The sequence below is a fragment of the Myodes glareolus genome, chromosome 20 (assembly GCF_982192425.1).
Source record: "Myodes glareolus chromosome 20, mMyoGla1.1, whole genome shotgun sequence".
Classification (NCBI taxonomy): domain Eukaryota; kingdom Metazoa; phylum Chordata; class Mammalia; order Rodentia; family Cricetidae; genus Myodes; species Myodes glareolus.
The window spans coordinates 38,683,610-38,699,834 of record NC_142045.1 but is presented as its reverse complement, the minus strand read 5'-3'; the positions used below and the strand labels follow the sequence as shown (position 1 = coordinate 38,699,834).

Below are 16,225 nucleotides of genomic sequence, written 5' to 3'. Positions count from 1 at the left end.
ATAGCAAAGAGGGTATAGTATCTGAACTGAAAAGGTATTATTAGAAAATGATATCTGGAGCATTAGGATGTATAATTCATGTTGCTTTCATTTGCTCAGACCATTGTAAAAATCCATAAATCATTTTCTTGCTCATGTATTGCTTAAGTGCAATTTGTCATTTTACATTAGAGGCCTGTTTCAGCCCATCCAGTGCTTTTAATTCACTGTTTAGCGTTTAACAAAATACTGGCCCTATTGGATGAATGGAAAAATGCTGCCGTGTGAAGCCAACCAATACTTACTAGGTTAAACAAAGTGCAGATGCACATTTCTACTTGGACTATCAGGACGGTGGAACTCAGAGAAATACCTCGCGTTCCTAGTTTGAAGAATAAGGACTAACTGATTTGTTTTCTGCTGTGTTCAAAGCCTTACACAGTTCCTAGTCAGGGACATAAGTCTAGTAAAATACAGTAAAAATCTTTTCCAAAGCTCTCATCCACACCCTTTGCTACAAGGAAATGGAGCAAGCATTATGTTTGTGAGTTTAGCTCTAAAGACTTGTTTCCCCCCCCTTACGTTGTGTAAAGCTAGTGCATATGAACCTATTTCTTCGATATTTCTAAAATGTGCAACTGTGCCAGGCCCTTGGCATTTATACTCTGGGTTGGCCTTCTTAGGAGTGGCACATGCAGGGAAGCATCCAGCTCAATCCTGGTGTTACTTAGTCTTTGAAACCATCCTCATTGATGCATTTCAAACTATTCCTTCCAAATCTTACAAAACGATGAAACTTCAGATTTTTCCCACCAAGGTCTAAGCACAGCACAGTAATAAGAGGATTTTAAAACTGATTGCTTTGGAGTCACATTAAATCACAGCAAACACTCATTTATCTAAAAGCTAGTTAACAGACCTTTCTCTTCCGCCCACTCCAGCAAGAGGTAGTAGAGAAAAAGGCAATCCTATTATTTAGTTACCATGTTCTTGGTGCCTTCTTATTTCGGCCTCCCTTAGGCAGAAATTATATATGTAATGCATTACCCCATTCATAAATAAACCGAGATTTTCATAAAAGCTGATTTTTATAGTCTTTCTCCAAATGATTATTAAACACTACGTCCAATCCTGGCTTGCAGCTTGTTGTGGTACAGAGAACAGGCGCTGTTTGAGTGCAGAGGCCAAGAGAGGAAGGTTGAAAGATTACATGCACACATTTGCGTCTGCAACAGCACATCAGTAAAACAGAGTTCAGGAACAAAGTACACTTACTACTCCATACCTCAAAGAAGCCACCCCCTCTCCCAGACTGCTGTGTCTATAGAGGTCACTTCACTAAATACCGAGGCAAACTAGGGTGGTGGAAAAGATTAGGAGAGGTAGAGGGGGAAGCTATCTGCTTAGTTACCACTAAGACAGAAAACATACATGTTAGGCTCAAAAGGCAGCTTTGAAAGGACAATTTTAAGTCCTGTTTTTGCGTTCAAAACCACGGGATTGGTTTCTTTTAAAGACTTTACTACAATGCGCACCTGCAAACGTTGGATGCGAGCAAACTGCTCTGGCAATCTTCCTTGGATGGAGTTTTCTCAGGGAAAGCAGAGGGCCTGGATCGTTTTTATTTGACTACGAAGACTCTATTGTCACCCCTTTGGTCCAAGTGCTGGCACCTCAGAGAATAAAAGCCAGCGAGGCCAGACCTGTGGAGGAGCCCGGCTTTGCATTGCTGGCTTGGACTCCGGCCTCTGTGACCTGCGAAATCCAGCAGAGCCCCCAACAGGCAAGCCCTTCCGAAGGCCGGCTCCGCCAACAGAATTATCTCGCTTGCATTATGCCGCTTTCGCCGCTAGGAGACGCCTGTAACCCACGTTTCTGGAGCAGGTCTCCATTCAGACACACAGCTGCCACCAAAAAAAAAAAAAAAGAAAAAAAAAAAGCAGCTCAAGTGTTACAGTGGATGCACTGATTATTTACAGGGAAATCTGGCCATCTCTCCACGTTCTCATCTCCACCTCGGGAAGATCGCTGGCTTTCTGCAAACGCCCTAAGTCAGCTCAAACTTGAAGCTCCTTCCTGAGTGGTAAACCCTCTCCCCCGGCACATTTGCTTCTGCACCGTCATTCCGCAGCAAGTCTCTCACACGTAAACATGCACACACACACACATACACACACACAAGTGTTCCGCAAGTACAAATAAACAAATTAAAACATTGCCGTCGTGTTTTTATTTTATGCTATTATTATTATTTTTACAGGGCTCTAGGTTTCTGATGAGTCAGCTTGGGGAGCTAGAAAAATTACATTTTAACGCTGTAGATAACGCTGAAGGAGGGAGGAGGGGCAGGAAGCACAGATGGCCACAGTGTATTAATATTCGGATATACTACGAGCCCCTTTTCATTGATCCACAGGTCCTTTTTCTGCTCTGCCGCTCCGTTCTCCGCCGCAGATGTGACGCTAAAATCATTTTTAACTGCAGCGGTTTGAGCTTGGGTTTGGCGGATGGTCAATTCACTGCAGCTGGAAAAGGCTTAGCCATGTTTGGTGGCTCCTTTTCCAGCAACCCGCTTAAAGGTAGACCTGTCTCTCAGCAAGAGCCGCTAGGACTAGGGAAACCGGCCGTTAAGCACGGACTCTCAGGACTGCTCCAAGCATGCCTCGGTGTCAATCATGCGTGGGGACGCGCACCTTCTATTTCCTTGCCCGAAGGCACTGTAAAAGTATCTTAGGGGGTGGACAAGAAACCTTCCCTCAGGTTCCAGTGGCTTTACTCTTGGGTCGTTCATTAGCAGAAAGCCTCCAGGGTCCAGTTTTTGGCTTAAGGGGCCGGACCGAGAAAATAAACAACCTATTCCGTGTGAAAGCACGTTGATTAGTATTAAAACGTACACTTCTACATTTATCCTTGGAGAATGGGCATTAAACGCACTCTCCAGCACCCAGCAACCGAGAGTTCGTTTGCGCCGCCTTATAACTTCACGAGAACTGGGTGTGTGGATGCACCTCGCGAGTGGGCACCCGCGGCTAGTCAAGCGCGTCGCTCAGAATCCTGGGGCTGCTCCCCAGGGACTCGCACCGAGCTGAGCTTGAGGTCATCGCGACCAGGGCCAGCACCAGGATTGTGAAACGTGTCTGTGGATTCCCGCAGAGGTGCACACTCGATGCCCCTGTTCGTGTGCACCGCGCGGCGGCTCACCGCCCCTCCCGCCCTAGCGTCCATCCCACGGTCATTCTCCCCCAGAGCTGTCCCCAGACTGGACATGGACCCTCCCCACCCCCTCTAGTATGGAGATAGGGATGGATTGCCAACTGTAAGAGAAAATCTTTTTAAAAAATAAAATAAAATCAGACAAATAAAATAAAAGCCCGCGCTCTCCACCGCTGCCTGGCGCGAGGCCAGGCGAGGCGCAGGGATATTGCAAGCGCCTCGCAGCAATGGGTGGTGCTGGCACTGGTGTTTTATAGTAGGGGTTGACGATGGCGGGCTTCTATGTAAAAGCTATCACCAAGCTGCCAGTCCTTGACTAGGGTCTTCACAGTTCGAAACAATGTCCCCAAACGAGTTAACCTACTAGGTAAGCATTTTGTGGTTAGACTTTAGGTGGGCAGACGTCCGACCCATCTACCCGTCTACAGAAGCTGTCACCCCACGTCCCACGGTTTGAATCCCTCCGCTTTTCGGGGGGAATTCACCTCCGCCCTCCCATTTTAGCCTCTTCTACCCTCCCCACACACCCGCTACGGAGCCTCCTGCTCTGATTGACACATGCCATTTTATGTTCGCATTTAAATTGTTCGCGCGCATCTCAGCCAGAGTCCCTTCATTAGGCAAACCCTGGTGACTACGGCCCCAAGGCAACTTTCCCCCCCTTCTTGGTGATTTCTTTCCACGACCAGCAGCAGGGAAAACACCTTAAAGGAAAAGGAATGTTAGCGTCACTGGAAACCCCGCTCCTTGGAGAGGCTACCGCAGCTGTTGCTATCATGTTTTCGTATTTGCTGATGCAAACAGGGGAACCTCTCTTATTCCCTGCCCATTACCTGCGGCTGGGGACTGGGAACTTTCCGCGGCAGAGTCCCCAGCAAGCGCCTCGGGACCTGCGGGCTGTTCTCGCTCTCACACTCACACTCACTCGGGCAGCCAAGGCGAGAGTTCTGCCCCGCCCCTCCTGGCTGCCGCGTGACGTGTATACTTGACGGCCACTCTTGCCAATGAATAGTCGCTCAGTGGGTGGTGCTCCTCGGCGATTGGTTGGCAGAATGAGGGCGCTGCGCAAAAACAGAGAAGCGGAGCGCTCGGAGCTCAGAAACTGCCAGCCTAGAACACAGGCTTTAAGGCTGAAGCAGGAGGCAGGATGGACTGAAAGGAAAAGAGGCAGGTTAGAGGGGAAAGGCTTGGGAAGGAAACAGCAGAAAAGAAACCGCTCGCTGTGCTTACAGCAAAGCAAGGGACGGTTGGATCGAGGATACAGACAAGACCATGAAAGCCAAGAATTGCAAATAGAGCCGAGGAGGGGAGAAAATGTCAAGAGGAACGTCCATCCGGAGAAAGGAAGAGAATGAAAGTTTTATGCTGCAGAACGGCTCGGTGTTTCTCCGGCACAAAATTCTCTCGCTGTCTTTAAGTCCGCTCGCGTTTGCAAGCCATTGACATCAAGAGGCATGCTCAGCGGTGCCGGCAGCTTCTCCTCTTCCTTCTCTTCCTCTTCTTCTTCTTCCTCCTCCTCTTCTTCCTCCTCCACGTTCTCCTCCTATCAGAAAGAAGACAAACCTAGGACAGTCTTGAAATATCGAAATTTCCTCCTTGGGATTTGCCAGCGCCGCGTTGCGCCAAGACTGTCGGAATAAAGGAGGCTGACTATTGCATTATCGTTATTTTATTAATTGGTCAGTGGGAAGATTACATCTGAGCAGAGGGGACATCTGTCACCCTTCCTGCGTTAAGATTGAAAAATGAGGCTGGATTTGGGGAAGCTCTAAAATGAAGTGAAAGGAATAAAAATTTTAAGACAGCCACAAAAGCCCCCCTCGTAGCACACTATTTAATTTATATTTTTGAGATTATTATTGTTTTGGTGGTGGGGGAGGCATTCGGGTGGCTGGCTGGCTACGGGGGAGCGGCTTCCTTTCCTTTTGGAGATGATTGTGCTGCTATTCTTTGCCTTGCTCTGGATGGTGGACGGAGTCTTTTCCCAGCTTCATTATACAGTGCAGGAGGAGCAGGAACATGGCACTTTCGTGGGGAATATCGCTGAAGATCTGGGCTTGGACATTACAAAACTTTCGGCTCGCAGGTTTCAGACTGTGGCCAACTCACGGACCCCTTACTTGGACCTCAATCTGGAGACCGGGGTTCTGTACGTAAACGAAAAGATCGACCGCGAGCAGATCTGCAAGCAGAGTCCCTCCTGCGTCCTGCACCTGGAGGTCTTCCTGGAGAATCCGCTGGAGCTGTTCCGAGTGGAGATTGAAGTGCTGGACATCAATGACAACCCTCCCTCCTTCCCCGAGCCGGACCTGACAGTGGAGATCTCAGAGAGCGCCACGCCAGGCACCCGCTTTCCCTTGGAGAGCGCCTTCGACCCAGACGTGGGGACCAACTCATTGCGAGACTATGAGATAACCCCGAATAGTTACTTCTCGCTAGACGTGCAGACCCAGGGAGATGGCAACCGATTCGCCGAGCTGGTGCTGGAGAAGCCACTGGACCGAGAACAGCAAGCGGTGCACCGCTACGTGCTGACCGCGGTGGACGGGGGAGGAGGGGGAGGAGGAGGGGAAGGAGGGGGAGGCGGTGGGGGAGTCGGCCTGCCCCCCCAACAGCAGCGCACTGGCACGGCCTTGCTCACCATCCGAGTGCTCGACTCCAACGACAATGTGCCCGCGTTCGACCAACCCGTCTACACTGTTTCCCTACCAGAGAATTCACCCCCTGGCACCCTAGTGATCCAGCTCAATGCCACCGACCCCGATGAAGGCCAGAACGGCGAGGTCGTGTACTCATTTAGCAGTCACATTTCTCCCAGGGCTCGAGAGCTCTTCGGACTGTCGCCTCGCACCGGCCGGCTGGAGGTGAGCGGCGAGCTGGACTATGAAGAGAGCCCAGTGTACCAGGTGTATGTCCAAGCCAAGGACTTGGGTCCCAACGCTGTGCCTGCACACTGTAAGGTGCTGGTCAGAGTACTGGATGCCAACGACAACGCACCAGAAATCAGCTTCAGCACCGTGAAAGAGGCGGTGAGCGAGGGTGCGGCCCCTGGCACGGTGGTGGCTCTGTTCAGCGTGACCGATCGGGACTCAGAGGAGAATGGGCAGGTGCAGTGCGAGCTGCTGGGAGACGTGCCGTTCCGCCTCAAGTCTTCCTTCAAGAATTACTACACCATCGTCACCGAAGCCCCATTGGACAGAGAGGCTGGGGACTCCTACACCCTGACAGTCGTGGCCCGCGACCGGGGCGAACCTGCACTCTCCACCAGTAAGTCCATCCAGGTTCAAGTGTCGGATGTGAACGACAACGCGCCGCGCTTCAGCCAGCCGGTCTACGACGTGTATGTGACAGAAAACAACGTGCCGGGTGCCTACATTTACGCGGTGAGCGCCACGGACCGCGACGAAGGGGCCAATGCCAAATTAACCTATTCTATCCTCGAGTGCCAGATCCAGGGCATGAGCGTCTTCACCTACGTGTCCATCAACTCGGACAACGGCTACTTATATGCCCTGAGATCCTTCGACTATGAGCAGATCAAGGACTTCAGCTTTCAAGTGGAAGCCCGGGATGCCGGCAGCCCTCAGGCGCTGGCAGGCAATGCCACAGTCAACATCCTGATTGTAGATCAGAACGACAACGCCCCCGCCATCGTGGCACCCCTCCCGGGGCGCAACGGGACTCCAGCCCGCGAGGTGCTGCCCCGCTCTGCCGAGCCGGGGTACCTGCTTACTCGCGTAGCCGCAGTGGACGCGGACGACGGCGAGAACGCTAGGCTCACCTACAGCATCGTGCGGGGCAATGAAATGAACCTATTCCGCCTGGACTGGCGCACCGGAGAGCTCCGCACTGCGCGCAGGGTCCCAGCCAAGCGCGACCCCCAGCGGCCTTACGAGCTGGTGATTGAGGTGCGCGACCATGGGCAACCACCCCTGTCCTCCACAGCCACCCTGGTTGTTCAGCTGGTGGATGGAGCCGTGGAGCCCCAGGGCGGGGGTGGGGGCGGAGGCGGAGGGCCCGGGGAGCACCAGCGCACCAGCCGCTCTGGCGGCGGGGAAACTTCACTGGACCTCACACTGATCCTCATCATAGCCCTGGGCTCAGTGTCCTTCATTTTCCTGCTGGCCATGATCGTGTTAGCCGTGCGCTGTCAAAAGGAGAAAAAACTCAACATCTACACCTGTCTAGCGAGTGATTGCTGCCTCTGCTGCTGCTGCTGTGGCAGCGGGGGCTCCACCTGCTGCGGCCGCCAAGCCAGGGCGCGCAAGAAGAAACTCAGCAAGTCAGACATCATGTTGGTGCAGAGCGCCAATGTCCCCAGCAACCCGGCCCAGGTGCCCGTGGAGGAGTCCGGGAGCTTCGGTTCCCATCACCACAACCAGAACTATTGCTATCAGGTCTGCCTCACCCCGGAGTCCGCCAAGACCGACCTGATGTTCCTGAAGCCCTGCAGCCCTTCCCGGAGTACAGATGCTGAGCACAACCCCTGCGGAGCCATCGTCACCGGGTACAGCGACCAACAACCAGACATCATTTCCAACGGAAGCATTTTGTCCAACGAGGTAAGGCTGAAGCGAAAGAACCACCATCTCTCATCTCCTCCATCAGAAAGCCTCCTCTAGCCCGGCCCTGTATCTCTTCTGGTGCACTGTGTATTTTTAGGGTGTTAGCTGGTTTGTATGGCTGTGGGAAGGCGAGGAAATGGGGGTCACCTTTTCTCACCTCGTGAAGTGTAACCTAACTTCCGTGTTGTTCCTGACTGCGCTCCACCCCTTTGCTTTTATTTTCATTCCCTCCTCCTTGGCTTCTTTGACACCTCTTAGCTTCCTCCTCCCTCTTGCCTATTTAGGGTCCTGCCTTCTTTGAAACCTGGGGGACATAAGAAGAAAAAGCTTGAAGAGAGAAAGTAGGGTGGGGGAGGGGGTTCCTTTCACTGGCAAAAGTCTTTTTCTCTTTGCATCTGTCCCAGGCATTAATAAAGTTGGTTCAATTTTGGTTTGTTTATCGCTGCTTTCAGTCGCGTGTACAAGTGAGCTATAGATCTTTTAACTTTATATGATTACCTAAGTTGAATTGCATGTGTTAGTGACCAGTAACTTGTCTGTGAAGGGAAAAAAAACCTTCAGTTCTGCTCTGGACAGCTCTAACACAAGCTCATGAAGCCGAATGCCCACACAGTGTGAATTTGAATGAAGTTCCTTTGGCACCAAATCCTGCAAGAGTAAACCAACTTGAAAGCTTGAACAATTGTCTTAAATAATATGGTTTCAGTAATAATTACCTCCTTGCCACTGATTTCTTGAGGAAATGCTCACTGTTGGTTTTCTTCGTCAAAGAATTTGGCTTGCCAATTCCAATTCCTTTTTAAAAGGTAGAGACATAGTGGCAAAGTTGGAGGAAGGGGAGTGGGGAGAACCATGTAAAGCCAAGTTTGGACTGAGGCGTGTGGGCGGTCTGGAGCTTGCAGGGGCTTCCTGAGGGGAAGGTGGGGGCAGGATTATGGCAGTCTTTCTTGGCATTTCCTTATTTTGAGTCTCAGATATAACTCATTGACTTTCATGAATATTTGTACAGCTCATTTGTATCCTAAGTACCTCTTGAAAATAAACAACAAAATAATTTGAGAAATTATCCAAACTTTTGATTATTGAGCGTGCTGTTTTTCTTGTGTCCATCAGTATGCACTTAAACACTCCGTAGCCTGTGGAAGGACCAGACACAGAATTCAATTAGGGTTGTTCTGCGGTAGACACAACAGTATATTAAGCCCAGCTATGAGGCTGCTTGCTTTCTCCCTTTACAGTAAGATACATTCACTGTGGGTCAGCGAGTTTTTTTGAAGCCTTTACACCTGAATTTTTTTTTTTTTTAAAAAATCTAATTCAAATGTCTCTACACATTTCTCCTGCTCCTACTCAGCAATCACCAGGCTGTGCTCTTATGAAGGCCTGCACATTCATTAAAATATATACCAGTGCTTAAATCCAAAATAGTTCTCATTCTCAAAAGCAAAATGACCTTTGCACCCCTTGAATTTTAGTACTCTTTGTTTATTTATTTTCTTTCCTAGAATAAACACCAGAGAGCAGAGCTCAGCTATCTAGTTGACAGACCTCGCCGAGTTAACAGGTATGAACTCCTTGAAATCCTCAGCTTGGTGTGTGAACAGTTTCCTACCTAGTAAAAGTAAGACGTAGGTGTGGTTGTTTCATATTAAAAGACACAATGCATAAATATTTTAATCTAGAGCAAAGCATAAGCGCTGTATATAATTTGTTTATCTGTATACCGTGGGCTATAAAATGTTTTCGTTTATAGAAAATTATAAAATACTCACCAATTTCCATGACTTTTCCACATATATATTATGAATGCGTCATAGTCATGTACTTAGCTCCAGTCATAGAAATGGCCACACTTCACATGTTGGATGTCCCAATTGACTGTGAAGGCTCCAGGATGTAAATGGAAAAAAAAATAAGGTTCATGTGGAACTAGAGGTACATAAGAATTTCAAGAGTCTGCAGCACATATCTGTGACCATGTGGTGGCAGAAGAATGTTTTCTGTGTTTCTTTACATTTCTTTCTTTCTTTTTTTTTATTCTAACATTCTCCTTTTTGTGTTTCTAGTTCTGCATTCCAGGAAGCGGACATAGTAAGCTCTAAAGACAGTGGCCACGGAGACAGTGAACAGGGAGACAGTGATCATGACGTCACCAATCGTGGCCAGTCAGCTGGTAAGTGTGACCACACAGGAATCTGAATGCCCATTGTGTAGCTGTTAATTTAAATACATTTCCAAGCGATAATGGCTTAGGGAATGGTCTGTCTTCTCTTGGTCATTGTACGCTCAGAAGAAACTTGTGGAACGTGTGACATCACTTTGTAGTGTTGAGGGTTGGAATTCCTTGTGACAATGAAGAATTCCTGCTCTAATGTCCTTTAGTGGACTTCAGTCACGTGGAGGTATCCATGTGTTTCTCTCTTGTCTAGTTCCTTATCTTCAAACAGTTAGGATATAATTAGGCTTATTTATGAAGGAGTTAACTGAGACAGATTAGCTTATTGAATGCCACAGGGGCAAGAGAAAATAAATACATGGCTGGGCCCTAGAATTCAAACCCCATGCCTTCCAGAGAAATATCTTTTACGTACCAAATATCACCTGAGAAATAATGATGTTTAAGAGTCACAAATAGGTTGAAAATCTAGTTTGCAACCCTGAGTCTCTGGGATTCAGAACATTAGTAATAGACATTTGGTAATAAGAATTGTTGAAGCATCTTTGATGTCTTTGTATTTTGACAAGTATTACATTTTGAATTCAAGCATTTGTCTACGTAGGTTAACCTTTGTGGTAACTAAAGGCCACAGGTGGGAGCTTAATATAATGTAACTTTCAAATTGAATTTTACTTCATGATTCTCTATATGAGTTTGACCTTTAAGGATGTGCAAGATATTCTAATAGTAATTGCTAATACTAAAAGAACTCATAAGAAATAAACTGTCTACTTTGACCTAAAAGCAATTTCATAAAATTGTTTGCCTTCCTCTACTTCCATTTGAATTTTACCCATGAAAGATATTTTCTGTTCTCTTTCTTCCTAATTCTGTAGTTATTTGGCACGTGAGGAGGTGGAAAGCCCGGGAAATTCTTGAAACATCTAAAAAATGTCCATCACTGAGCGACCTCTCGGTGACACTTGGCTCTCTTGATCCTTGACCTCAGTTTATTCTATAAAGTGATGGACTTCCTTATTTTCAGGGTAATATTAGTCCTAGAGAGTACTCATTCCTTAAAACACTTGGTATCCCTGGGAATGGGGCTGAGGCAGTGTGTCAAAGGGCAATGCACACCCCGCAGGACCTGGCAGCAGTGGTTGCTACAAGACTCTCAGTTGGCTAGTGTGGGCTCTGTCTATGGCTGCTTAGTCTTGGGAAACCCGGGCAGGAGGAAAGGAAAAAAAAGACTGCTCAAGGGTCTCTTTATATTGCTGCAAGTCATTAATATGCAGACCTAATGAGACTTGAGAACTGCCAAGAATCCCCGGAGGTCCCTGCCCCTTGCGGGCCTTCACGCTAAGTGAACAGAGCATCTATTTAGTGTCTGGGATCCTGACAACAAACCAGACCTTGCCAGCAGTTTATATGTGAGTACAAAGTCCCTTTCATTTTTGCCCTATATGTGGTATATGATTTATTGTTATCATTTAAAAATTGTACATTTAGAACTATTCATTTCTATTTTCCCGAGTTTCCAATTTAACCCCAGTCTTTTTACAATAAAACATTTAACTCAAGAAAGAGAATTCTGCTCCATGTTACTTTGCATGCATTTTATTTCTTTCCCACCCACTCCCTTTTGTGTTTTTCTTTTTTTTCCTTTAAGTAGCACCCCAGTCTCTGTGAGCATTTTAGTCTAGTCACTTAGACATACACAATGAACCTAATAACCAATGCAAAGAGAGAGGAATGGAGACGCCTTCTCAAGGAAGACTAAATTTGTTAGATATTCCTGTTACCATGTCTTCCTGGGAGCTATTTTGTTTCACACAAACAGTGTTGCCATTTTGTTAATGATTCTTCCAAAGAACTTGGGATTCCAGACCCTTTTAAGGACCATTAAAATGCAAAAAGAGAAAAAGAAAAAAAAATTGATCTGCAATACAGTTTAAATAGGCAAAGCAGTATCTAGTTTTTGTTATCAAAGTGCTGAACTTTTTGCCCCCATAGCTCAGTTGTTAAATGTGTAAAAGGGTTATAGAATGACCACTCCACTTATGCAGCTCAGTGGTCCCAGGGTAGAGACAATATACTGGGCACAATAATTGCTGTTTTGCAGTTGTAAGAAAGCACTTACAGGGAGAAGTCATTGCACCTTCGTGTGGAATGGATCAGTTGTCATAGGCTTCATTTCACAGAAAGAAGGTTTCTGAGTGTTTTTAGTGTTAAAATCTGGATGCATAAAATTAAAATGCCTTTCACTAAGTGACGTTTTTCAGTTCATACTGATGTTTTGTGTTATCAACCTCTCAGTAAATTAGAAAGAATAGTTCAGAAGTGAAGTTTGCTCCCCCAAAATGTGATCTATTTCTTGGTTAAAGACAACTTAGGTTGAGCTTTTAAATGCGCAGAATGAGGTAATTAAGCAAATCTCACTAAACTTGTTAGGAGAAAACGCAATAAGATGAGAGGAACAGTGGAAAAATGAAAAACTCTGAATTCTGTCTTTTAGATTGTGCCCCTTGCAGGTGCGCAAGGTAGCTTACTGTTTCACCTGTGCAAATTTCCCATCTTTTGCTTTCCTTCCTCAATTTCTCTATGCTAACCTTATTTTATTCTTATTTATCTGCACAGAACATCTATCTATTTCTTCTTGAGTTGTTTCCTGTCTTGTTCTTTTTTTTCTCCTTCCTGCTCTTGCGCTGTCTGAGCTTGCAGCAGCCTCAAGCCTTCTTCACAGAAAGGCTGCCGACAAGAAGGCAGCTGCAGAGAAGTCACATAAGCTTTCTCAGTTGGCCACTGCACCTGGCTTCATGCACAAAATTCCTGGGTTTGACCACTGCTCCATATCAGAGTGCTTTTTATAGCCTTGTCAAGGTGCTTTCTGCCTTTTCTTCCCACTACACAATTGATGTATCGGTTAGATATGGCAAGGGTCCAGGGAGATGTGGTAAAGGCTTGAATAAGCCATCACAAAAGGATAACTGCTTAACTGTAGTCCAAGGACTGAAAAATAATTCAATAAAGCATATTTTCAAGCTTCTTTAGTAAGTCAGTATTTTAAAAGTTGTATTTTTCTATCTTAGAATAAGGATATAGCATGTTAGCTATATGATTTTAAGACTTACTAAAGTGTATTTACACACATGTATTTAGCTGTAAGAAATAGGTCTTTATTAAATGTTTATGCTAAGAAAATACGACAATGAGTTGTGAATTTATCCTAATGCCTTTCCCTTTCAAAAGGTATGCTAAAAGGGAGAATATCAGATACTGTCGTTACTTACAACAACTAAAACTTGCCAGATTTGTCTTACAATATTTTGTTAAAAGAATTTAAGACACTTATTCATCATACATGGTAAACTGTTGGATATAAATTTAAAAATAAAATAACTAGGATTGTCATTTTTTCAAGATAGTTATATATATATATATATGTCATGTATTACATTAAATCATTGAATAGCTATAACATCTGCAAGTGAATTCTTATTTTTCATGAACTATAAATATCATTTTCTTAATTCTACTAAGATTTCAGGTAGTGGTAACAAAAGCCTTGACTAATAAATACAGGGGATTTACTCCAGCTGTTTGCTAAAGCTTGTTTTGGTTTCTGGTGAACTATGAGCTACAATCTGACAAAGTGAGGATGCTTATAACTGGAAAAATGGAGAAGAGAAAATATTGAGATAAAATGGAGAAAACTACAAGTAGTTTGAAAGCTGATAGGAAGAGATAGGATTTTGATGTGTGTTTTATATGTTAATGAATAATGACAAATATCTCACCCTGGCAAAGTCTTAAAAATTACGTCTACCTTATAATTGTTGTTAATATGAAGTACTTTTGGATACTTTGAAGGGTGGCTAGAAATTTTCTCAAAAATGAGTTTGTTTTCTTTAAATTTGTTTTTAACACACATACTGACGGCTTGATTAGAAAGAAAGATTGTCTTGTACTATTATCAGAAAGGAACACAAGGTAGATACACTTCTAATTTTCTTCATCATAGCATTTCTCAACAGAACCACCAACAGCTATTGTCTAAAATATAGATACATGTATATTAAATTTATCTGAGTCTATCTTTGTAACACAGTCAGTTTCTTATATCAGCTGTCATAACTGCAGAATAACTTATTCCTGAGGACCAGCAAGAAATGACTGGAAAAAAAATAACTGCAAGTAAAATAACATATCTTAAGACATTTCGTAGATGCTATCAAAATTTGAAAAAAAAAGTCCTATGTTTTTCATGATTCCACACATAACATAAACTTAACATAAATGCATTCAAAAAGAGAATATTATGTTGAACTTATTAAATCTTGAACCTTCAATTTGAGCCTTAAGAACTGGTGAGAACAAGGTGGATGCTCTGAATTGCATCAGGTAATGGAATTAACATCTTTTCTGGTACGTGGTCACGTTTTCACAAAAAGTTGAAGACTCTTCTACGTATTTGGTAATTAAAGTTACACAGTCAATGTGACTAATGATGAATGATAAAAGAACATTGTTAGTCATCTCGTTGCTCCTCTGCATGAGGACTCTTAATGGGACACATTTATTTAATTCTCCAACTATTTATCTAAATGACAAATGAAAAAAGTCTATTTTCCATTAATTTCTCTGTTTCTTGTTTGTAGTTTATTGATTATGCTGTGGTTTTTATTTTCATTTCTATAACTGATTTTTCATCACAAGAAATATATCCACTTGTTTTATTGATAAAACTGGTGAAATACTCAGGCCCTGTTCCAGACACTTCACCTTCTATTCCAGTTATATACAATGATATATAATATTGCCAAGAAAGTCTCACTCTATAGCTTCATAACTTTTTTAAAACATTGCTTACCAAATTTCTCTGTTGTCAAATGAGAATGTTTTGTACCAAGCTTTCAGCAATCCTTAATTTTTGTTAGCAACAGGCTATGAATACTTCTTATTCATAGCATTGTTATATAGAAAAATTAATTAGGAGTTATAGAAAAAATTGCCAGTTTGCAAGATGAAAAATACATACAATTAAATATATAACTAAATACAAAATAATTCATAACATCAAGAGCTACCTTAACTCTGGCATATTGGTTTATTAATGAAATCACAGTAATTTGAATTACAATGAATACTTGTACGTAAATACTTAAAAGTTGTGAGTGGCTGGATTTTCATATGTTTGATCATATTTGACCCATTTAAAATGATATGCATCAATCATATAAAGAAAAAGTTATGAAGTGGAAAACCTTGCACTGGTATTTATCTTTTCATGGCGGAATATAGCAATCCTTCACCAATAATTTGGACTTAAGATCCATAATTCTTCAAATTTATTGTCTCAGATTTATATTTAAAATAATTATGCATAATCATTTTTCTTCAATGTGATTTAGATGATATACAGGAGCCTTCTTTCTCCCATCACTACATAAAACAGAAAAAAGTTATACACCAGTGGATCCAAATACAAGTCTCGTGCCTGGGACGCTGCCTGTACACCGTATGAACACATGCTCATCGGGAACATTCTCTTTCTCTTTTAGCACGCCTGTCTTCTTGCAGATGTGTCTAGAGTGTAGTGAAGCATCTTCAGGATTTCCATTCCATTTCCAGTCACATCTTGTAGTTCTGGTTTCAGTATTTATTCTCTCTGGAGATTACTCACTAGTTATTCACCTTCAGGCTCATCCACGGCAGTTATCAATAGAATGTTACAGTGAAGGATGGGTTTAGCATCATGCGTAGGTTTGTTTAAAACGAAGTTGCTATTTAGTGGGATTAACAGACAGTAATTATCTTGGCATTGTTTCCTCAAAAGGTAACTTTTTTATAGTTAAAGCCCATTAACTCAAAAAACTTGCAGAAATTCTACAAGTTTTATTATTTTGAAATACTGTTTTCTATAAACATTTTCATTTAAATCAGTGTGTAATAGGACATCAGTTGAAGCACTGTATTTTCCTTTCAGAACTCGAGACTTCTAGATATTTGGGCAATTAAGAGTCAAGTGTACTCATTAAATAAATATTCTATGTTAGCTTTTAAATCCAGCTTTCCATACATTTGAAAGACTTTATGATATAAATTAATTATGCTTTAGTTATTTGAAATTAATCAAAATTGTGCTTACTAGATGGTTCAGTGGGGAAAAGGTCCTTGAAACTCAACCCGATGAACTGAATTTCATCCCTAGTAACCATATAGTGGAAGGAGAGAAACCAGCCATGCAAGTTGTGACCTGACCTAACCCATACACACGTGCCATATAGTATGTGTACACACACACACATAC

The 16,225-nt window shown here is 43.9% G+C and overlaps 1 protein-coding gene and 1 long non-coding RNA gene across 5 annotated transcripts in view; one reads left to right on the top strand and one right to left on the bottom strand.

Annotated features, from left to right (window-relative positions):
• The window catches only part of LOC146890057 (uncharacterized), a 72,176-nt gene extending 67,897 nt beyond the window's left edge, over positions 1-4,279 (bottom strand). The window contains exon 1 of one of the 2 annotated variants that reach the window (XR_015735764.1): positions 4,026-4,279. This is a non-coding gene — a long non-coding RNA (uncharacterized LOC146890057). Of the gene's footprint in view, positions 1-1,514; positions 1,963-4,025 lie in introns of those variants that run through there. The other variant, XR_015735763.1, reaches the window with a different exon arrangement.
• Positions 4,280-4,289: 10 nt separating this feature from the next.
• The window catches only part of Pcdh10 (protocadherin 10), a 59,747-nt gene continuing 47,811 nt past the window's right edge, over positions 4,290-16,225 (top strand). For all 3 annotated transcript variants that reach the window (XM_048424696.3, XM_048424698.3, XM_048424697.3), the window contains exons 1-3: positions 4,290-7,754; positions 9,263-9,321; positions 9,824-9,930. In XM_048424696.3, the coding sequence (XP_048280653.1) occupies positions 5,124-7,754; positions 9,263-9,321; positions 9,824-9,930 (2,797 nt within the window). In that variant the 5' untranslated portion in view covers positions 4,290-5,123. The remainder of the gene's footprint in view (positions 7,755-9,262; positions 9,322-9,823; positions 9,931-16,225) is intronic.